General features: G+C 29.4%; 5 protein-coding genes across 5 annotated transcripts; 2 read left to right on the forward strand and 3 right to left on the reverse strand.

The window, feature by feature from the left end:
• Positions 1-1164: 1164 nt before the first annotated feature.
• Lqfr (clathrin interactor lqfR) lies at positions 1165-10249 on the reverse strand. The gene is made up of 8 exons (XM_076895530.1): positions 9827-10249; positions 7142-7221; positions 6237-6358; positions 5617-5999; positions 5312-5525; positions 4674-5232; positions 4447-4590; positions 1165-4037 (listed from the first exon to the last, which is right to left on the reverse strand). The coding sequence occupies exons 1-8, from the start codon at positions 9865-9867 to the stop codon at positions 1207-1209; spliced, it is 4374 nt and encodes a 1457-aa protein (XP_076751645.1). The 5' UTR covers positions 9868-10249; the 3' UTR covers positions 1165-1206.
• An 828-nt stretch (positions 10250-11077) lies between these two features.
• On the forward strand, positions 11078-15335 carry LOC143423898 (uncharacterized). The gene is made up of 7 exons (XM_076895531.1): positions 11078-11479; positions 11601-11770; positions 11889-12098; positions 12179-12552; positions 12636-12992; positions 13115-13891; positions 14147-15335. The coding sequence occupies exons 1-7, from the start codon at positions 11355-11357 to the stop codon at positions 14906-14908; spliced, it is 2775 nt and encodes a 924-aa protein (XP_076751646.1). The 5' UTR covers positions 11078-11354; the 3' UTR covers positions 14909-15335.
• A 905-nt stretch (positions 15336-16240) lies between these two features.
• Positions 16241-17850, reverse strand: Lsm1 (U6 snRNA-associated Sm-like protein LSm1). Its single transcript, XM_076894874.1, has 3 exons — positions 17515-17850; positions 16976-17160; positions 16241-16885 (listed from the first exon to the last, which is right to left on the reverse strand). The coding sequence occupies exons 1-3, from the start codon at positions 17558-17560 to the stop codon at positions 16712-16714; spliced, it is 405 nt and encodes a 134-aa protein (XP_076750989.1). The 5' UTR covers positions 17561-17850; the 3' UTR covers positions 16241-16711.
• Positions 17851-18327: 477 nt separating this feature from the next.
• Positions 18328-19162, forward strand: L(3)neo43 (cytochrome c oxidase assembly protein COX16 homolog l(3)neo43). The gene is made up of 3 exons (XM_076895450.1): positions 18328-18479; positions 18553-18661; positions 18998-19162. Exons 1-3 carry the CDS (start codon positions 18379-18381, stop codon positions 19070-19072), a joined length of 285 nt encoding a protein of 94 aa, XP_076751565.1. The 5' UTR covers positions 18328-18378; the 3' UTR covers positions 19073-19162.
• Positions 19163-19362: 200 nt separating this feature from the next.
• Positions 19363-22709, reverse strand: Tos (Exonuclease tos). The gene is made up of 8 exons (XM_076895452.1): positions 22508-22709; positions 22294-22413; positions 21681-21942; positions 21297-21512; positions 20928-21215; positions 20612-20831; positions 19773-20527; positions 19363-19518 (listed from the first exon to the last, which is right to left on the reverse strand). Exons 1-8 carry the CDS (start codon positions 22666-22668, stop codon positions 19363-19365), a joined length of 2178 nt encoding a protein of 725 aa, XP_076751567.1. The 5' UTR covers positions 22669-22709.
• Positions 22710-23226: the final 517 nt, after the last annotated feature.

Below are 23226 nucleotides of genomic sequence, written 5' to 3' on the forward strand. Positions count from 1 at the left end.
GAACACATGATTATGTCCTATATATTTCTTTAGCCACATTGCTTTGACGTTTACAATATGCAATTGTTTACAGTTGCACCCTGAAGAGTAAGACTGCTTTACCCAAAAAATAGAAAGTTTGTCTCTGTTTTTTGTTAAATAAATAGATTGTTTATAACAAGCCCTGATTATTTTTACCTCCAGTTCTAAGTTATTTCGTTCATGCTCTTAGTTTTTTGTTAATACCACAGTTTCTACTTATAGAAAGGTTTCATTGAAATGCGGGGAAAAATGCTGGATTAACATGTTGTTGCGTCTGCTGTTGAGGTTGAATCATAGGTTGCGTATATCCCATCGTTGGTGTCGCTAAAATAATTGTATTCTATTTTATTGAATTATGTTTTTCCTACATACCTCACTTAAAATATACTCTACATATAATATACATTGATGTTTCTGGTGTTAATTATACACCTGAGATCGAGTATCAGCTATTAGAATAAACTTTATAGCTGACCATAAATTTATAAGTTACTTACACATAAGTTTAACCTGGTGCTGTGGACTATTGCTTGCCAATTGATTCATTGTTGGTGCAGGTCCTGATTGTTTAATTTTACCTCCCATTATATTGTCAAGATCTATATTTAATCCTGAACCAGCCCACGTAGAACCAACTTGCATTGCTGTATTGCTTGATAGTTGATTTTTGGAGTTGGTAGATGTAGAGGTAAGAAGATTTGCAACTGGCGATAATCCAATTGTTCCTAAGTGCAACAATTCTTTTAGTTTTAATACAGTGTTTTATTTTTATACTTGTATATAATTAACTTATTAGGAAACAAAAGATGTTAGTATACATAAATGTCTTTATCTCTTATTTATTTGAAAATTAACATTAAACTATTACAGTTCATTGCAAAAATAAAATATTTAAATTTTATAATCTGTATAATATAAAATAAAGTACAGTTTTCTGTTAATACTGAACAACTGTTCAACATTTAATGCTTCATTTCATGCTCAAATAGTTATTTAAATCTAATGAACAATGAAAAATGTATACAATTATTGTAAAACATAATTAAACAAATATAATACTTTTAATGACATGCAAAATATAAAATTAAAAAACGAGCATAAATATTTTATACATATGAAGATTTTTTAAATTACTTAAATTGAAGAAAAGTCTTTATAAATATTTTATTTTAATCTTATTGATAGTTATGCATTCAATGTTGAACCTATAATGGAGTCAATGAAAGATACTAATTTGGCTCCTAAGCTTCTACACTCTTTATCATGATCACCATTGATCACATTTTGAGATATATCAAGCAACCATAATCTTATGTCAATAATAGTATTAAATAATTCATTTATAATTGTATGTTCTGGTACTGCAATAAGTACAGCTGCAACATTCTCTATCACTGCCATTCTAACTTTTGCTTGATCATGATATCTTAGGATCCACGATAATTCCAAGACCTCTTTTCCCATTTTAGATGCTAATAAGCAATTCTGTGCCGCTATCATTATAGTAGATATGGTTTTCAAAAATCGAATCAATAAAATATTCTCTTGATCTGTAAAAATCTGTAATCCGCTGTTTAAGCAAGTGCCCTGTTTACCAAAGCCATATAACAACGGATAGAAAAACGAAGACGCGGCATTTGCAAATTTATTTTCATAAGTTTTAGGAAGTTTTGTGCTATGAGCGTATCTTTTCGTGTTCGACTGAATTCTTTTATCAACAATTTCTCGCCAATCTATGGTTTGATCTTCAGACTTTTCAAACTCATCAAAATCATCAGTAGACAACACTCTGCATTGTTGAACTTTCTCAGTATTAATGAAAAGTGATACTTTATTTGAAATTTCCTTCTTTTTTTCTTTTATTTTTGGCTCATTGACTATATCCCTTTCATCTTTATAAATTGGAATACTCGATAATCTTCTCGCTGATTCTGCCAATACATCAAGAAAACATAATCGTTGACTTACAGAATATTTATCTACTTCAAGGTAAAATTGTTTGCATAAAAATTCAGCGCATTCCTTGGGATATACCATCACTATAGCTACACAAGATCTAAATATTAACGTTTCAAAATTTTCAACATAACAAGATTCTTTAAGTGTATAGAGAAGCTCTAACAATTCAATCGCAAAAGATACATCATCGCCTGGTAACTGCGACGATATAAGTTCCTCGCAAACTTCCAAAGACTCTGAAAATATATCAGGATTTGTGGAGCTTTCCACATTAACTAAATTATCACGTAGATCTCGAAGGTATGCTGGGCGTAACTTTGTACTGATCTTTGTATCATGGGACATATCATATGGTACTAAATCATCATCGCTATCTAATTCTGATTCACTTTCAGCACTATTATTATTTACTGTATCATTTTTTAAGATATGTTTACTCAACGTAGTTGTTTTATTAAAAGTTGCTGTAGTCAAAACTTGCTCTTGTTTAGTACATTCTTCAGCTTCTAAGCTTTTTTTGGACAAAATATTACATTGAACGCCTAGTTCATACAGTTTTTTATCAGTTAATGTGTTAAACTCTACATCTCCAATAACTAGATCATTCTTTTCAGTACTCTCTTTTTTTCCTAAGTTTTCCATTGTCATAACTGTGCCTTTTAATGATTGAACTAAATCTACTGCTTCACTCGGCATACCATTATATTCAAAAGCTAACTTAGGTACATCATTCAATTTGGACAATTCTTGGGTAAAAATTTCACCAACGGACATTCCCATTGCCCTTAATATAATATGTGTAGATTCCAAGTGAGCAGATAAACCAGAAAATAATAATCTCTGAACATTATCCCTTTCATCTCTATTTAAATAATTTTTAGTTTTTTGTATGCATATAATTATTAATTTCGTAATATATTTATGTTGTTCTAAAGATGTATGATTCAAAGCACTTTTATCACCCCAAACATCTAGAAGTTTTATTAGCAGTTCAATCAAAATTCGATTTTCATTTAAAAATTGCGCTAAGTACGTAATCAAATTAATTATCAAATTATCGTCATTATAATAACACATAAAAGGAATTTTCGTTGTTAATGTGTATTTCCAATTTAAATTTGATAATACATTGCCAAAAATTTGATGGACTCCAAGATTGACGTCACAATATTTCAAAAATAGTACAGCGATTGGTTCTATACTTTGCATGTCTAGTGTTTTCAAAACGTTTTGAATAAAGTCTTGTTCATTATTTTTGTTTTCAAAAACCCATCCAGCTAAGATACTAACGAAAGGTAGGAGATTCTCTGATTTTGTAGTTTTTACCAATTTACTGATTAAAATCGAGAGCAATTTTAGCTCAACTTTAATACCATAATGCAGACCAATGTTTACGAAAGATATTGCACGAGCTATGTGAAAACTCATGACCTTAAGATAAGCTTGAGGAAGAAAGCAGTCGAACGTTTTATCTTTCAATTTATTAGCTACGCGATTAGGTAACGAAATTAAAACCTGCACCGTGTTTCGCCACATTTCATCAAATTCTTCTTCTTGCATTATGTTTTGAGTTCGACATTTACATGCATCTACTATCGCAGAGAATAAAGAATCACTTTTCACTAACTGTTCCAAAATTACTGAAATGGTATAAATCTTTTTCTGATCCTCTGCTTCTTTTAAAGCAAATGTTAAGGCGGTTAAAGATTCAGCTAAAATTGGTAAAGTAGCACCATCAATAATCATTAATTGTTTAAGTATTGGGTCTAAAGTATTCCCTTGTAACGGCCAATTATGATCGAACTTTTGAATAACTTCCTCTAAAATTTTTCCATGTAACATAACATCGATCTTTGGATTAAAATCGAGATTGCTGTATTTTTGCGGAGTAAGTGGGCCTGGTAAAAACTTAATGTATTCAGAAATGTATGATTTCAGCTTTTCCAAGTTAGTCTGACTTTTAATAACAGCCATGGAACACAATTCTTCCAAAAGTCGTGTTGCAGCGCATTTTGAAAGATTTTCAGCTGAAGTGATGCTTTTTTCCATCTTGCTTGCTGTAAGGAAAGTCTTTCTTGGGGGCATTACATTATCTTGAAGCATATTCTCAATATTAAAACATGCACGAAATTTTACAACGAAAATTCATGCTTTCGCACAGAAAATAAAATGATAATAACTTGTAAACAAACAAAATATCAAAAAACAAGATATAGTGAAAAAATTGTTATATAAATAAACTAATTGTACTGTCTTAAAATTGATTTTATAATTAAGTAATACTAACAATAATAGGTATTTAATGTGATTAAAATTTCTTTTACTTTGTACAAATTAAAAAAAAATTGGAATATTCTTAAAATTTTAGAGATTAGATATCAATGGAATTTTAACATAATGGTTAGTATTGCTAAATCATAAACTCATTGTTGCATTTACCTTAATAAACAGTATATGCTTGCTTACCTCCATGGTTTGCTGCGGCAGGTGATGAATTGATGTTCATAAATAGATTAGAGTTGTTGGTGTTGTTGACTCGCCTATCCATTGAACCAGTATTCAATGAATTTAAACTATCTAAGTCCGACAAAAGATCTGTATTTGACAGTGCTACAAAAGAAATATTTAAAATTAATATAATTAAACATTAATTAATACCTCATATAATAACTTAATATTATTAAATAATCTACCTGCATTGTTATTCAATGTTTGCTGATTACTGAGCGCTTGTGGTTGTAAGGTATCAAATAGATTACTAGACATATTAGAATTTTGAGGAAGTGTGTTTACTGGAGCTATAGGCGTAAAAGAAGGAGGATTTACTGTCTGGGCATTAATAAACATAGTATTATTTACATTATCTGGTACTGAACTATTAATATTTGGTATTGTTGCGCCCATTAAATTCATTTGAGTCTGCGGCAGTTGTGGCTGTACTACTACTACAGGAGGATTAGATATTGTAACAGAAGAGTTAAAAGCAGACGTAAAATCTGCAAATTCGTCGTTACTGTCTTTCGTTTTAACTGTAGGACTACCAAATGCACTAGTAAAATCTCCAAAATCTGCATTTGCATTCTGAGCTTGTATGCTGGGTTGAGTATTTGCCCTCGGATTAAAATCATCGTCATCATCGACGACTGGTTTGGTATTATTTTCATTTTGAGAATCAAAAATATCATTTAAAATGTCATTTTTATTTGTATGTTTACCAGATAAAGAATTATTTTGGGAACCAATTATACCATTCTGTAAATTTAATTAGTAACGTTCAATTTAAAAAATCTAAAAATATGTATTCTCTGTTATCTAATATTTTTATATTTACATTGGATTGCTCTCTCCCATAACTTGCTGCGGCTCCTAAATCTACCTTCTTAATAGTTCTCGTTGCGCGTGCTGGCGAAGCATTTGTGGAAGTTGTGGATGTAGTGGTTTTATTAACACGATCTATACTATCCATTGTATCTCTGTATTCTCTGCCTCCTCTTTTTGGACTTGGATGAACATCATTATCAGAATCCTCTCTCTCACCATCATCGCTATTACATACAAATAAAAACAAGCTATATTGAAGACAATCGATTGTTATTAATGGCAACATGAAAATTAATGTTATTTAATAATATTCACCTGTTATTTGTATCCTCAAAACCTTTTCCTCTATTATCCCGATCGTAATCATTATATGTATCTGTATTAGATTTTTCCCACTTTAGCCTATCCGACCATCTATCTCCACCACCAAATCTCATACCCATTGCTTCGCTTGATAAACCCACATATTTATCCTTATTTTTCTTAGCTTTTTTCCTTTCGTCTCGTAATTTATCATCATCCTGAATAAAGTCTATTAATTCCCTAACTTTATGCCTAATATTTATTCCTTGATCTTTTCCAAATTCATCAATACAAGTATAATTTTCTAAAGATCTAAGGTCATAAATGTGTTCCCTGGATGATGTGACCACTCGTTCTGATCCATTACGAACTAGGTAATTCAGCAGTAGAAGAGACTGAAAGCAATAAAATACAAACAATTTGTCACAGAAAGATACTAACAAAACCTGCATAAAAATAAAAAAGTAGAATCGTTAATGCAAAACACTATTGTATATAGTTGTAGTAATATTACTACTAATTGTTGTACATATTTTAATTAAATATTAAGTTATAATTTTATTGGAAGATGAAAAGTTCGTTAATTGTTACATAATAAAAATTAAATATGTTTATGGTGGAAATAATTTTACCTTGTATGTTCGACGCCAGTTTCGTTTATTTTCTTGCAACATCCTTTTCCACAACATGGACATTACCTCGGGAAACTGCTCGTATGTGAATGTAGCCTGAGCCAGTTCTTGCATCATTGCCCCTGAAGTAATACATGCGGTACAATTAATTTCGCCATATACTTCGAACTTCGCCAAGGGATAAAATTACAAAAGATTTAGCACAGACATATAGTACGTACAAAAGCACACACATAAAACATTTCTATAGTTCTTTAAACGATATATGTACACACGTAGGGCATATTAAATATTAAAGTTAATAATTACAATTTTGTTTCACAAAAACGTGTAGCCAATATACTAAATACTAGTTATAAAGTTGAAAAATTTATAAAATGTAATCTTTTTAACACGAGAAAAAAATAAACAATAAAAAAAAATAGAATCTAATAATAATATTTAGTATATGTTAAAAATTATTTAAGTAAAAAAAATATTAAAAAAGGATTAACAAGACTGACGATTTTGTACACATTTTAAAACTAAAAATAAACAAAACTTGTCATGTATCAATCGTTATCATCTTTAACAAAAATATTATTATCTCACACGATTCCTCCTTTATACATATATATAAAAATACTATACTGTTATTAAAAATAACATTGGATCGATAAATGTAATATCGCTTTTATAATTTTAAATGTTTACTATGCCAACAATTGTAATGTTAGTTATATCATACGATAATATTGTATATAATTTTACATATTCTACACTGCAGTCTATTGATCTCTTTACAAGCTATAATTAAAACAAGCAATAAATACCCTAGAAATATGAATAAAAATTTGACATTTTTACTTTATGTGTATGAGATAATAAGTTATTCAAATATATAATTAAAATACTAAAATGTATACCAGTTGGGCCCCAAGCATCGTCATTTGTTGCCTCCCGAACTTTGGCTTCGGTTTCTGTGTAGTTCATAACTACATTGGTCCTACATAAAATATTATTTTCATTAATATAAATGTCTTTAGAAGCACGAATATGATCGAAACAAACAAATAGTATATAGGATAATATTAATTTCAAAGTAAAATTACTTTCACTATGTTCACGTATCGTATGAACACCTGTTAATTGCGTAATATTTTTACGCCTCCGCTCGTATACAATACTTTTCTGTTTTCAACTTCCAGTAGCATATGTTTCATTCTGACATTTGTTTCATATCGAAAGCAATGTTTTTGTAAAATACGGGTGATGTTGCAAACAAATTGTTGGTCAAACGGAAAAATATTCCGCTTCTCAAACATAACTTGCCCTGCTATTAATACGTGTAAGATTTTAACGGCACTAAAGAATGTGACTTTTTACAGCCGAGTTCTGAATACCTTGATCCTTATCGATGCATACAACTGAACGTACGAAATTACATCTTAATAATATTTATCTTATCCAAAACATTTTTCTGATAAGAAACGATAGAGTTTCCCGTTCGTTTCGTAATAAAACGTTTCATTTGAGGTGAAAACGATCTTATCGCATTTTTTCTTTCGAACAGAAACCATAAATATGACGGTGAAGAACCAATGGAAGTAAGAAAAATTGAATTGGTACAGAATGCACAAGTAACACTATAGTTCTTTTATAAATTTCATACAAAAAAATTAAACTCTTATGAGAAAGAAAGAAATAAAAGAAAAACATGAATTATAATGGACATTTAAAAACTTAGACGTTCGTCATTTAAATATAATCTCTACGTTTGGAATTTGGAATCTTCACGTATATACAGTTACAGGTTACATTTGTATTCAGAAAGAGTTGTTAGAGATAATGGTGTCCTTCCGCTACTCGATATCCATAAATCGTAAAGAATCTCATGTTACCCAATACCGTGGAATAAGTTAACCTGTAATTATTGTTTCAGGCAAATAACAAACGCAAATGTCAATTACAGTGTGAGGAACTGTTTTGGCATTGCATAAAAAGCAACAGCAATAATAAAATCAAAGAATAGTATAGAATAAAGATATATAAATAGAACTGATGTTTGAGAACCACTACTGGATTACTACAACTGTGTACATACAATGTGTAAGAACCGGTGTTGTAACAATACTTGCACACTTCGTGGTCACGCAAAAAAGGAAAAGAATAAAGCGGTGAAAAATGTTGACGTCGATGTCCATTTTTTTAGACTTTCGATCTCTACGAATATTTTACACGCCCGTTGAGTACATAAAAGTATGCGAAAGTAAAACTTAAACAGGTGTAAAAATCAGCCATGAAAATTTGATACTCTTCCAAACGGAAGTACTAAAACAACGAATTAGCGTAGTAATGAGTAATCTAAGCTATGATTATTATACTTTTTCTACCGTTCTTTTGCGGAATAATTTTTTTCACCGATGCTACCGATCGGTAACTATTTTTACGACTCTCAAAAAGTACTTGCGTACAATAACGTTAACAAATACGTTAACAAATTTATACAATTACGTAAAACTGTTTTCTATCCATAAAAACTAGTATCTCACTCATATAACTGATTATATTTCTTTTAAATATACAACACTTTCTCAACTAGCAATCTTACTTATCATGGTGGGTAACCTGTTCATGAGCTTGTTAAAGACAGCTTATCGGTTAATTCCAGTCTTTGCTACAGTAAAACATCGCCTTTTTCTTAAGCTTTCATTTAAAAAAAAAGAAAGGGAACGGTTTCAGTAATATCGAAGTGTAACTCACGCATTTAGAAAATAAAAAGCGAAAGTAAAAAGACAAAGATAGACTATTCAACTCAACTAACGATTATAAATCCGTAACGTATTTGCCAAAAATATCATATTAATGAAACTATATTAGCAACATAAAAATATAATAGAAAAATACAGCAAAGCATAGTATAAAAATAGATACATTATGTAATTACTGATACACTATCAATGCGATTTAACGTATAATACCGTTCATAAGAACCTTTTTCGTGCTTATGAATATATTAGGTATTGTTTACATCATCAGCATGTACTAACGCATAAATAAATTGCCAAGCCTTAATCAAATTACTTTAGACACAATTACAATACCAGTAGAACAACAAAAAAAATGTCACAGATAAATGAACGGAACTAAATCATTCATATAATTAGCGAAACGTGTAACGTGAGAAAACCGCATACTTTATCCTTTTACCATCGGATTCCTTTTAAGAAAATTTGTCTATCGTTAATCAATTCGAAAACTTTATACCCGACAAAATAATAAATATTTCAACGATTCAAGAAGATACATATTATAAACAGTTTGAGATTAACATAAAAGATCGCAGAGCAAAGGTTGTTCGAAAATAAATGCAATCTTCTATTTATTTCCCACGAATGGTCGATTAAAAAGGAACGAGGTGTTTCGTATTCGAGATCGAAAATCTACGCGTGAATTAATTTATTGAACGATAGAGGCAAAATGATTATCGACGAGGGTAGAATTAGGAGCGAGCGAAAAATCGTGCAGCGTATCGAAGCAAGTAGAGTGGAATGCGTCGAAAAAAGTATAAGCAAGGTTAGATCGCGTGTAACTAACTTAAATCTACTTACGCCTTGTCCATCAACTCTCGCACTTTCCACATGTTCATCATTGTATTTTTACACTCCTCACTGTATATAATACGCGTTTACCGTGCGAAAATTACAGAACCTACACTGATAAATGTTTACCAGCTGTTTTTGAGAGCATTTGATATCGCGACAGCGACGGCGAACGAACGTCACCAGGCGGTGGCCATGTTATCCCTTCCACGTTCCATTGAACTAATAATCGTCACAGGTGTTTTACGTCTGCCAACCTCACTTTTCGTTATCGCGAGTCCTTCTGTGTAACACTTTTATTATCTTCCTACAATACCATGCACTACGATTGGTAACCAAAATAAATTTTGTACCGCTAGAACAATGAAAAAGAAATTAGTTTCCCATTTAATGAGATGAATCATGGAACACGTTTACCTTGAGGAATATATAAGGCAGCGATTAATATTGTCCCTCGATTAATTGTCAACTATATATAAATTCCTTAACGTTTGTATTTAGTTATTTAAAATAGGGTTGTGGTATGCTTTACATTCTGCTATGTTTACGTCGCATTTAAATATAATGATTTGAATTATTGCCAATCGATCATCTAGAAATTAATTTATATATGTTCTGTAATTAATTCCTGTAATTTATATAATATTATATATTTTCTACCGTAAAATATATATTTGTTAAGTATAACCATTAAATTGTTTAATTCTATTTTATAACTGCGTCTACATATTCCATTGATGGAACCTATGAATAAAATGATGTGTCCGACATTTTTATAAGTTCTATACGTACATTAATAAGGAAAGAAATGCATCTTCTAATTTATAAATCATATTTTTCTGCAAGAAAAACAATTCTTTTCTTTCTGTATATGTATATGTTATGATTTCTTATATTAATATAAAATTATCGTACAAATGTAATAGAAAAGAAGAATTTTCAAATGTAAATACGATTATTGTAACGTATTACTTTTTATTTTCAAATGTATTATGTTTTTTTATATTTAATCGCAAAAGATTAGGTAATACATCTTGCGATACTACAATTCAAACAAAAAATGATAACACTTCTTTCCTTCACACCGTTAAATAATATTTATATTACAAATACCTGTTGCAAAATCTGTTTAGGCTTACTTGAATTATACATATTTGCACAATTATCGTATTTATGTTTTCCAATTTACCGCCAGGTGGTGTTAAAGAGCAGATCTGTCGCTAGTTTGTCTTACTGATGGAATTGCTATTTTATGGTAAATATCGTGTAGTAGGATTGGTCGAACGGATGCATAAAATAAATACGAATGAATGGGAATACTATTAACTTGCAATTTATATTTTCTATTCGCCATTTACTTAAATTTCTTTTTGTAAAAGATGATTTGTATACGCGATTATGTGAATGCGATTGTAACGGAACAGAAGTCGTTCAGTCAGAATGAAAGTAACCGCCGTTAACGAAACGGTAACGAGCGTGCATATAAAATTTAAAGATGTCAGAACGTGTTTAAATTGTCGTTATTAAGGAATTGACAATGGAAGATTTTAACGATGGTGTGGACGGTAAATTGGCTTTTAGAATGCGAAAAGTCAATCCAGAACAATTTCACACACTCGTCAAAATGCATCTGTCTTTCGAATTAGATCTTAACACTGAAGAGTAAGTCGTTAATAAATGTTACGAAAGTTCGAATTCAAATTGAACTACATTATTCGTTATATTAATTATCAGTATTAAATGGTCTCCGTTATTTGCGAATTTAAATATTTTCGTTACGCAGAAACGACTGCCTCAATGAAAAGGCGAAATTGAAGAAATGGGGTCTCTTGAGCTTCTCAAAAAAGCCTAAGTCGACGATTAATTTACAAAAAGGAGTAGAAGGTGCTTGTTTGTCCGAAGATGGAATAAATCAAGTGAAACAATTAATTGAATATTTGTCTAAGGAACAAAGTAAGTTGAACTTTCAATACTTTATAGGGAAAGAGAAAGAAAAATTAATATTATCTAGAAAATATGTAAATAATACCTTTTTGTTATCCATTTTTACGTTGAAAATAATTCCAAATAGATATTACACAAGAAGGCATATTTCGACGTACTGGTAAATTGACTAGGCAACAAAATTTAAAAACCGCAATGTACCAAGGCATTCCATTGAATCTTAACGATGGTCGATATAGTGTGCATGATTGTGCATCTGTGTTAAAAGGATTTTTAGCTGAATTACCAGAACCTTTGTTGTCAGATTTACATTATCCCGCACATTGTCAAATTGCTGGTAAAATATCTGCTACATTATATATGCTAATATATTTTTCTTATTTGTTTTATTTTGATATTTACTCTATTTGATTTTAGAGCTATGTAGTTCTGATGTAAGCATAAATGATGCGAGATTATTAAGATCTCTGCAGTTACTTTTGTTACTTCTACCATCCATAAATAGAGTATTACTCAAGTGTGTTTTGAGCCTTCTCAATAAAACAGCCAGTTTTGAATCTAACAATAAAATGAATTGTGATACACTTGCTACTCTTTTTACACCACATTTAATGTGTCCAAGAAAGTTGTCACCAGAAGCATTACACATTAATTCTCAAAATTTGTCATGTTTGGTTGCCTTCATGATTAGAAAAGAGAATGAATTATTTGAGATTCCACCAAAATTAGCTACAGATATTAGAGCATATTGGGTAGAACAAGAAAGGAAATTGTTAAGTCCTAAAAAAGATGTAAGTTATTTTCTTTTTTAAGTTGTTGCATAACTAATAGCTTGGGCAATTTGTACAATTTAATTAAATATGTCTGATTGCAGTTAAATGAATCTATACCAGACACAACAGGTACAGCACACACTGTGTTTAGTTTTGTGGATCATAAATTAACAGCAAAGGCGAATTCTACACAAGATACTCAGGCAGCTTTGGCACAACTCTATGCGCACATACAGGCTATGCCAGAATCGGCCAAAAAACGTAGACTTGTGAAACAATTTAATAAAGAAAATGGTCAAGGTACACCAAGACAGGTGAAGCACTTTCGAACAAAGAGCCTTGGAGATTCAATTAAGAAACATATATTTCAAAAGAAGATTTTGGGATGTAAGAAATTTGATATTAACATAGGTTGCAATATGACTAGATCGAGTAGCGAAGAAAATATATTATCATTGGTAAGATACGGTGTAACGCTTTCTATAATTATTAATATATGTTACCGTTATAACAGCATGATTACATTTACGACCACTGTTTGTAATTAATGTATTTTATTCGCATGTTTGTTATCATACAGAATCTAGAAAAGTCGTTGCTCCAAACGAAAGTAATGCTTAGCAAATCGGATGATGAGCTTAGCATGGAAAATTGTGATACAAATAATGACAGTTTTCTTCGCACTAAACATATTAGCAATAGCACTGGTAGTCTTAACACTCCTATATTGAGGAGCTACAAAGATAAGAGAAAGGCCATGTTAATGAGATTTGTAAATATAAAAGAAGAACAAATTGATGATCGATATCACGACTGGAGTATGCATAAATCGGATAAAGGATCGTACATAAATGAGTCTATAGATTCGAAAACAAGCGACACGAACGTATCCTTGCAAGATTTTAATAGCAAGGAATTAGGACAGGATGATGATACTGCGACTAATACTGTTAGATTGTCCAGACATCTCAGTGAACCACCAGATATTTACTCTTCGCACAGTATTTTGTGTGAAACAAATGAAAATAAATTATTGAGACAAAGTTCAGAACCTACGTTTACAACGTCGAAAACAACTGGTGTGGACATTCCATCTTTGCCTAAGTGTCCTGAAAGCAATGAAAATACAGTGGAACATTCTAATATGGAATCACAGACTGATAATGCATGTGTTCATTTGTCTCCTGTTGTAAAAAACAGACTCTGGAATGTATACGTTGCGCATACATCAACACCATCAAACTTGTTACGCAAAAGCTTAGTTACTAATGATTATATGTTAACTCCTATTACTAACAGTGATAAGAGCATGAGTCCAATTACACAAAGCGCGACTAAAATGACAAAAGCTATGCAGGTATGCATTTTCTATCCCCATACCTAATACAACAAAACCTCGTCTATCTGAACCAACTGTAGCATATGTTGTGTAAATAATCGAATAATTGATCTTTCGCACGAAAGTACTGATAATGTACTGATAATAGAGCGTTTACTGCACTATTATTTTATCAATTTATTTTCGTCATTAATACTTTTTTACTAAAAATTTGTTTGTATAACTCTAAAGTTGTAACAAATTGAAGCTAGTGATTCTTTACTCTGATTACAGGAAACAATGATGACTCCACGATCTAGAAAGCCAGTAATGATGATTTCTGGATCAAATCTTTGTAATCTTGCTTCAGTTAATAATAGTTGGAATCAACAAAGTATATCTAATAACATGTGCGGGTCGAATTTTGATGTTATTAGTTCAATAAACTGTGCTTCAATTTTAGAAGAATCTCAGAAACCAAATACCACAAACAGTGAGATTTTTTATGAAGATGTTATTGACTTAGAAGAGAAAGAAAATTTGAACAAGAATGCGACGGAGAAACAAAAATTAGTTGCGTCGATTGCAGATGGCTGTTACGCGGTGAAGCAACAAAGCACCATGTCTATAACGAGCACATTTAGGGAATATTTATTGTCAAGAAGCGTATTAACAGCTAGTCCAGTCGATCTCAGTTTCTCGTCGCGTACAGGAGATTTCGAACAATCTGAGTCTGATTTGAACATCTTGAATGAAGATGGATTATCTGAAAGTTTGCTTTGTTGCTTGGATGGTAATCGACCAGAATCTGATACTTCTGGTATTGCGTCTGGTAGCACAAACAGTGCAAATAATTCGTCGGAGAAAAACGATGAAATTGCAAGTTCACCAAGAAAACGAGCAACCAGTTTGCAACGTAACGATTCGAAAAAGTTAGTAAAAGAAACTAGACCGTCAAGAAGTGTTCGAGGGCAAGGTTTCAAGCATAAACAATTGAGTGAGTCGACATTAAAATCAATGAAAATGAAAGACGTATTTCAAGAAACTTCATTTTGATAGTGTAACATTTACAATACACACCAAAATCAACGTATCGCAACATCATTGAAGTTAATTATACGTTAACTTTTTTTAATGACTTAATGTTTTTATGTATTTTTTCATTGTCATACATTTCATGACTTGAAAAATAAATTAATAACTTAAAAACCTACAATACTGGTAGGTTTTATTATTAGTTATGCTTGCAAGTCAAGAAATTCTGAAGTATATTCTTCTTATGCAGATTTTTATTTGAAAAGTTTGGTTGTCTTCTTATATTTTTGTAACAAGAAAAAGAAGAGAGATCAATACATGAATATGTGATATATTCGTAATATTTATATGGTGAATAGTTTTGTACTAAAGTATAATTCATTTAATATATTTATATACTGCTGTAAAGTTTATGTATTACATGTTTTGTTAAATTATTCATTACATGAATAAAGTCATTTGCCCAGAAAAGATTATAATTAATAAAAAATTCATATTTTTAAGGATATATTAAACAATTAAAATGAATTTTTGTAATTTTATGATTTTTCGAAATACAACGATGTTATGTAATAACGTAAAATATATTTATAAAACATAAATTTTGTAACATTCCTATATGATCTTTTTCGTATATAATTTCCAGTACAACAATTGACCTACAAATATTCATATTATTTGAAATTTTGAAATTTGAGTTGAAAAATAAAATAGGATACAATAAATAGACAAATAGGATACAATTTTTTTTAAATTGTATCTTATTAACAATTTACCTTTATATTTGATACACACAAATTAAGTTACAATATGTAGTGTATAGTGTACAGATCTAAATGAATTGAATAAAAACATTTTATTGCACATATTAAACATTGGACAATTTTTATATAAATTTAATTTAATTGGTTTTAACTTGCTAGTCACAATAATTGTTTGCAAAGTTAAACTATATATATATTGATTATAACATCTAGTAATGTCTTTATAACGCAAAAAAGATGAAAAAAAGTACTTGTGCAGGAATGACAGAATAATAAATAATAGATATGTATAGGTTTAATTTAATTAAGCTACATATTTGATCTTTAAAATAAAATGAATATTGTGAATTGTGAAATAAATTTTTACATTTTTAACAAAATATATTTTACAAATTTATTAAACATGTAATACATATAGTTAACACTTACACCTGATATTTCTCATATTCAGCTAAGTATTTCTTCATACTGTTTGTATTTATTTATAGTTTCAAGTACAAGAAAATTATTGAAACAAGAATTCTTTATACAAAATAAGATATGTAAAACTGATCATAGAAAAATATACAATTGCTAGAAATCTGTAAATTTAATCAACATGTTCATTTATGTATTTAATATAGTCGGTAAAAGACTATGTATTAATTATAATAGATTCCTATTTATACATAATATTTGTATATATAGTATAAGTTCCCAAGGATCTTTAAAAATATAATACAAGTACTGTGTGTATATTTTTCACACTAAATGCAGAATTAATGTGATAACATTAAAACTGTATAAATTCTAATATTATTGACATCAGCAATAGTTATTTTAATTTTATGCGTCAATTTTCAATTATATTATTATATTATAGTTTCATAAAGATTTTAGTTCAATTAGTATTGATAGCAACTACCCCTATCTTCACAATAGTACGATATACTTACTTTTCACATGGTGTCATCGTTAGGTATTATTAAACAGAAAGTGATGTGTAACATGTATCGTGTACCTCAGAATTATGAGAAGATGTAGATGATAAAGTATTTGTAGTCAACGATGTAGATATGGGTCAGAACATGTCATCTTGACCCATATCTGGAATATATGATAAATTTCGTCCCTTTAGAGCTTTATTTATTAACCGTTTTTTATCTTGTTTCAATTCTTGTTCTCGTCTTTGTGCATCCAAAATATCGTCAACAGATACTTCTGTCAATGGTAGGTCTTTTTCTTTTTCTCTGTCCTTTAATGATAAATATTATATCATTTTATGAAAATATTATCTAACATATACTTTATACAAAAGTAAAATAATTTTATATAGTTTAATTACTATTTCTCCCAAAAGTACAACATTTTCTCCTCTCACAATGAAAATGCCTCTCGGAATGTCCCCATATTCTTTGCCAACATGAATTCTTTCGATTGTACGATGAAGTACAATATTAGCAAATTGGTCAACACTTCTAAGATATCCAATCAATGTTCGTCCATCTCTTAATAAAACCATAAGTTTCTCTAAATAAAAAATTACAAGCAATAGCTCATGTTAATATCAATTTTACCAAAAAACATTAATAAATATATGAAGCAATTCAAATCTTATACAATTTACCAGTTTGTGAACATTTTAAAAATACATATGACAGTAAATTTTCTTTTAAACTGAGATAATCAAAATTTCCTATGACAATGATAAAAATGTATCATATTTCATAAGTAGTTATTCGTTATATTATTATTTTTTATTGTTAAGTATCTGCATAATTTGGAAAAGGATTTGAAACTTGTAATGGACAGTACGTATACAGAAAAATAATAATACACCGGTATAACCTAGTAAAATGGCAGATTTCTAAGATGAATACGTACTGTCGAGTTCTTCAAGAAGAGATGCCGTCCCTGGCAAAATGTTCATTTTACAATTTCTTCTATTTCCGATATATATAGCAATAGCTTTGAATTAAAACAAATAAAAATGTTATACGTTAGCTTAACCTGTATCAAGGATTCAGTACTAAAATTGTATCATCTATTCGTTTAGAAATACTTCGACTATTACAATTTCTTGTTGTCAATTAATAAGGTGAACAATAACTGATTCACTACAAAATTAAAGTAATAAAGCTATAATCATTATTTCGACATTACTTGAAAGATCCACATAAATCGATATATGTTTTGATGATTTCTTCTTAGCTAGGTAACATCTGTTCTGAATTCAAATTCATTTCAAATTGATAGAACGTAGACAAAATTGTATCGGTATAATTTAACAGTTAATAATCGATTTACTATAAATTTACTACTATAATCTATATTGGCCTTATACTTTCTTAAAAGTATTTGTCGTGAAACATTTAAATGAAATATTTTAGCTAGGCATACATTTTTTATTTAAAATGAACTTTGTAAATTGCAAGTAGATTTTTTTAAAACTAAGAACTGGAATCAACTAATCATCTTTAAGAAAAATCCATTATTATCTAATTTAAATATCATTAATTAATGACTGAAAAAAACCTTCGTAATTAATGCAATGTGTACGCAGTTTTAGTATAATCTATCAATGTGTACATACGTGTAGATAATTTTTCAGCTGGTGTTTCGTACAATTCAACCAATGATAAATGATGTCGATGGTTAAAGCCACTTTCAAGTAGAAGGTTTTCGCTTTGATGTGTACTGTTATTTAAAACGTTAGAATTTAAGGTTAAATACATAACCTACAAAATAATGAAACAATTCTACGAGACAAAATTTTTTCGACATTTTTTACCATTCATAACACTTATTGTAGGAGGTTCATTTTTCATTCGGGAATTCGCGCAACTAAAGTATATATATTGGTGATATATTGTTAAAATTCTACCTCGATTTACCCAATAATTTTAACTTGAACGTTTCTAGATACAAATATAATAAAGTTGCCTCGTACGATCTAAGACAGGAAGCAAAGAAAGAAGGTATTCCAATGAAAAAAACTATTCCTCTCGAATTGGAATATGAGAAAATAAAAGTAAGTAAAGTATAGTTAAAAAAATTGTATCAAATATATTACTATCTTCAAACGTTGTTCAAAGAATACATTGAAATTACATATATGATTAAAAATGTAAAACAATCAAAAATATACCAAAATAACAGAAAATAATTTCAATTATTTTAATACAAAACATTTTTGGTTTATATAATCTATTTTTCTGTAATAACAATTATTCAAAATATATTTAAATTATATCTTACGTAATAAGTAATTATAGAGAAACCCATAAATAGATATTAAATTTTTCTTCCAACTACAATGTAACCAATAATAATGATAAAACTATAATGTTTAACTTAATATTTTCAGACATTGGACATTGATAATTGGGAAAACGTTCGAATACCACGACCATGGGAAGATTCAAACAGTCCAAGTAATTAATATTCTATTTTAAAAAATGCTCGCCCTATATAGAATTACATTTATGCATATCAACGTGTATAAAAATATATCTAGTACTTAAAAATGTTACTATTTGAGTATTGTTCACAGATTTTTTGTACATATATCTTTCTCCTCCCAATATTTCTGAACATGAACTTCCATGTTTGTTTTTTAAAATGATTTCTTTACGTGGAAGTCATAACATAGTACACATTGTCTACATTAATAACTTTCATATAAAAAAGTTGTTTAAGTCAATTCTGTAAATATAAATGGTACATTTTTTTTTAGATAATTAAAGGAAAGCAGAACTTATAAGAAAAGTTTAAAATATAGAACTTACTTTTTTTTTTAAATCCAAACATATTTAGTAAACTTTGCTGTCTTTCTTCCAAATATACTTGTTGGCTTCGACGTGTGCTGTTTGTGTTTATTTTTACATTCTGGAAGAGTACATATATGTGTGTTGTATTATAAATGAAATGTCAATTAGAAAAATAGTGATATAATTCATCTTCTTCTGATTTCACACTATTAATATCTTCTTATGATTTTCAAAATAAAATTAGATTACTGTCCAAGTTAGTAACATTTGTAAATTCATTTTCATTTAACAATATCTTTTTACTTATTATATTTGTCATGTATCATATTCTCACCTTGTTATATATTGCTTGAAAAATAGTAGTATACTTACTGTTCGAGAAATTGAAGAGCTCTTTCTTTTATTTGACTTCATTTTACTGTTTGTTTGTATAGATGTTTTTATATCAGACCATTTAAATGAACTACCATTTAAATTATCTACATCTCTTTGTTCAACTAAAAAGTCAGAATCCATGTCAGATTCTGATAGTGTTACCAACGTATCTAAAACCTGTAATTCTTTTATATTATCATTTTCTTTTTGCGATTCATTCATAGGAATGTTTAAGTGTGGTTTTCCTAGATCACAGTTAGTAGGAGTGTTTAAGCAATTAATGGTTTTGCATTCATTTGATACAAATGATGCATTACATTCTTCATTGATATGTGTAAGATGCGAATCCGTTTGCACTTCATCAGTTACCATTGAGGGTTTTGAATTAATATTTTCTTTTTTGGACAAAATTCCAATTGGGCTAGTAGCCGAATACATTCTGCATTCATCAATCATTTCAGGGGTTTCTTTAACAAAAAATTGACTGCCAGTAACAACGTCTTCATTTATAATTGTTCGCCTAATGCGTGTTATGTGTCTTCCTTTTATTCGACTTTTGCTCCTAAATAAAAGACTTGGAGAAGTTTTAATATCAGATGACTGTTTTGAAAATGGGTTTGTTCTAACTAAAATAGGGGATACTTTATCTTCATCAGGAATAGTTATATTTGCTTCCGCATTATTTTCAACATCCATTGCATTTTTAGATTTGTACATATCTAAAATTTCTTCTTGGCTCAATTGATCTTTTTCTGCAATAATATTTATATAGATTATCTTCTATTAATTTCTATAGAAACGATTTATTTTAACTTACTTAAGAAAAAATTTCTTACTAGGACTGCCTTCTTGTTTTATTAAACTAGTTCGTTTTGAACGAACTGTACAAGTATTTCTCATCTTTGGACTAGCAGCAGTGGGTGGTACTATAACACACCCCTTTTGGGGAGACTTTTGTGATTGATTTTCTAGTAATTTATGCTTTTCCGACCAAATGCTGACATGTCGAGACGATCCTATTTTTTGTTCCCATTTATTGTTCTTCTGAACTTGATTCTAAGAATATCATTGGCACATTTATAAATAAAAAGATTTACAATAAAAGATAAGAAACAATACACAGATTTTCTGAACTATCCTTATTGATATTACCTCCATTTTATCAGGATTAAAGTTATGAAGCATTTTTAAAGTAAAAGGATCACAGTTTCCAAGGGCAAGTTGAAATGCTGTATTTGGATCTGTTTCTGTGCCAGCATAATATAATTGTTCTTCTGTTATATCAGGTGTGGGTGGATTTAAACGAACTTGTTTCCTTTTTAAAGGACAATATACTAATTGGTGCTTAAAAGTAATAACTGCTAATACAAATGCATTTCTGTATTCTTGTGTAACAACTAAAGATTTCATTTTCAAGTGAGATCCTAAACGAGTTAAAGCCTATGGGAATAAATATCATTAATTATAGTACTTATGTAGAAGACTAGAAAAATTTGTAAATCAACATTGATATACATTTACCCCATATATATCACAATCTGTATTTATTTTAATGAATTTTCGTGCTTTAACCAATCCAATACCAGGGAGTGATGGTAAATAATCACAACCGGATAAAATACACATATGCATAAAATCATTCATACTAAAATGATTAGGACTTGTTTCCATTGCAAGGTGTAACAGATCTTGGTCAACCAAAACACAACTACCATATATATCCAATTTGAAAAGTATCTGTAATATAAAAAATAAAAAAGGAAAAACAAATTTAATAACTAATGTGTTTAACAACCATTCTATTTAAGAAATTTGATTCTTGTATTTAACTCGGACATATGTGAACCTATTGAATAAAATATATAAAACCAAAACTACTTAAATTATGCTGGAAAAGGAACAAACCTTTTTACAACCAAACAATATTAAATCACTATCCTCAGTAATAACAATATCAGCTATTCCACTAATATTAAGGTATGCTAACTGCGCATCTGCTTCATATGGTGCTACAATACAATCAATACCCATTTTCTGGCAGTGTTTAATTAATTCTAATGCCATTTCATGTGTAATGTCTAAGGACCTCCTCATTAAATTCCTTGCTTCTGCATTTTGCCCCATTCGCATCAGCTCAATAGCTTTGCGACGGTTTGTCTCTCTTATTCTATAAATATATTTTGTTTAAATAATGGAATAGTACTATAATTTATACAACAAATGATATACTATAATAACAATATAAATAATCAAATTTATAAAATACATTTAGTATTGTATATCTATTACAGCAACTGAATAATGAAAATAAGTACTAAGAACATGCCTTTCATTTATTAGAATAAATTAATTAATAATTCACATGAATATAATCTTCAAACTATTTCCTTGAATTACTTACATCATGTGTAAATATATAAAGAAAACTCAACCAACATTCTAATAAAATCCAAGAATTTTTAAGAACTTTTAGCAATATATTTTGAAACAATTTTCGAACTAACGACGTGATACATACTCGTGTCGTTTTGCCTCGGTTTGTGCTTTGGCAGGCAAATGTTTTCCATCGAATACAAGAATTGGTTTTATTTTATAAGATAACAACATGTTCACGAACTTCATACAGTAATGAACATATCTGAAAATAAAACGGTGATTTATAATTGTCGACATTATATTATTGATTATTTATTTCGATAGACAATGTGATTAATCGTTGGTAATTTTCTTACGCATCTGTCTGCTGTCCCATCACCAGTTTATCGGCGCAAGAGAAAACACCTTTGTGCAACCAACAATAAGAGTCAATAGCAACAGTACTACCGGCGAATTCATTAATGTTTGTCTTTTTCGAACTTTTCTCTAAAAACGGAAGCAAACCTGTGATGCCCATTTTTCACTTGAAACAATATTAATCAACAATCACGTACATTCGGCTTTTACAGACGATCGTCAACCCACATTATCGTTATTAACATTACCGCCAAATGATTCAGTGCCATCGATCACATTCTAACTAGAGACGACGTGAATCGCTCGCTACTTGTGATTACTTTTGATTGGTAGAGAGCATAAGTGTTCTTTGGGTCCTTGTCACATAATTTTCTAATATTTCAGATAATAAAAATAGAATATCAAATAGAATTATTCATAACAAAAAGGTATACAATAGTTTTCATAAAATAAATTAAGTATGTTAACATTTACTTTTGTTTTTGTATTTGTCTGTAGTAAAATACTTACTGTTATTTTGATTAAACTATTGCAATAAAATTATATTAAATTAGAGGGCAAAGGAAAGATTAGAAATATAATTATATTTACCGATTTAAATTGTTGGTTACAAGAAGTCCACTTTCCAACTATGAAATATACTGCCACCTATCGTTTGTCATTGTGATTCAGTACATTTAAATAGTGTTTGTTTTTGTTTTAATTGTACACCCCGAGG

Source organism: Xylocopa sonorina, chromosome 5 (genome assembly GCF_050948175.1).
Source record: "Xylocopa sonorina isolate GNS202 chromosome 5, iyXylSono1_principal, whole genome shotgun sequence".
NCBI lineage: Eukaryota > Metazoa > Arthropoda > Insecta > Hymenoptera > Apidae > Xylocopa > Xylocopa sonorina.

Excerpts from the sequence above, each read along its gene's own strand:
- Lqfr (XM_076895530.1), bottom strand. The coding sequence starts at position 9,867 with ATGATGAACATGTGGAAAGTGCGAGAGTTGATGGACAAGGC. Across the intron at positions 6,359-7,141 it reads CGATGCTTGGGGCCCAACTG|GGGCAATGATGCAAGAACTG; the intron begins GTATACATTTTA and ends GTATTACTTCAG. Across the intron at positions 5,233-5,311 it reads ATGGGAGAGAGCAATCCAAT|AATGGTATAATTGGTTCCCA; the intron begins GTAAATATAAAA and ends TTAAATTTACAG.
- LOC143423898 (XM_076895531.1), top strand. The coding sequence starts at position 11,355 with ATGGAAGATTTTAACGATGGTGTGGACGGTAAATTGGCTTTTAGAATG. Across the intron at positions 12,993-13,114 it reads AAGAAAATATATTATCATTG|AATCTAGAAAAGTCGTTGCT; the intron begins GTAAGATACGGT and ends GTTATCATACAG. Across the intron at positions 13,892-14,146 it reads AAATGACAAAAGCTATGCAG|GAAACAATGATGACTCCACG; the intron begins GTATGCATTTTC and ends CTCTGATTACAG.
- Lsm1 (XM_076894874.1), bottom strand. The coding sequence starts at position 17,560 with ATGAACATTTTGCCAGGGACGGCATCTCTTCTTGAAGAACTCGACA. Across the intron at positions 17,161-17,514 it reads TCTTCTTGAAGAACTCGACA|AGAAACTTATGGTTTTATTA; the intron begins GTACGTATTCAT and ends TTTTTTATTTAG. Across the intron at positions 16,886-16,975 it reads TTGTACTTTTGGGAGAAATA|GACAGAGAAAAAGAAAAAGA; the intron begins GTAATTAAACTA and ends TTATCATTAAAG.
- Tos (XM_076895452.1), bottom strand. The coding sequence starts at position 22,668 with ATGGGCATCACAGGTTTGCTTCCGTTTTTAGAGAAAAGTTCGAAAAAG. Across the intron at positions 21,513-21,680 it reads TATTGTTTGGTTGTAAAAAG|ATACTTTTCAAATTGGATAT; the intron begins GTTTGTTCCTTT and ends TTTATATTACAG. Across the intron at positions 19,519-19,772 it reads GCTCTTCAATTTCTCGAACA|AATGTAAAAATAAACACAAA; the intron begins GTAAGTATACTA and ends GTACTCTTCCAG.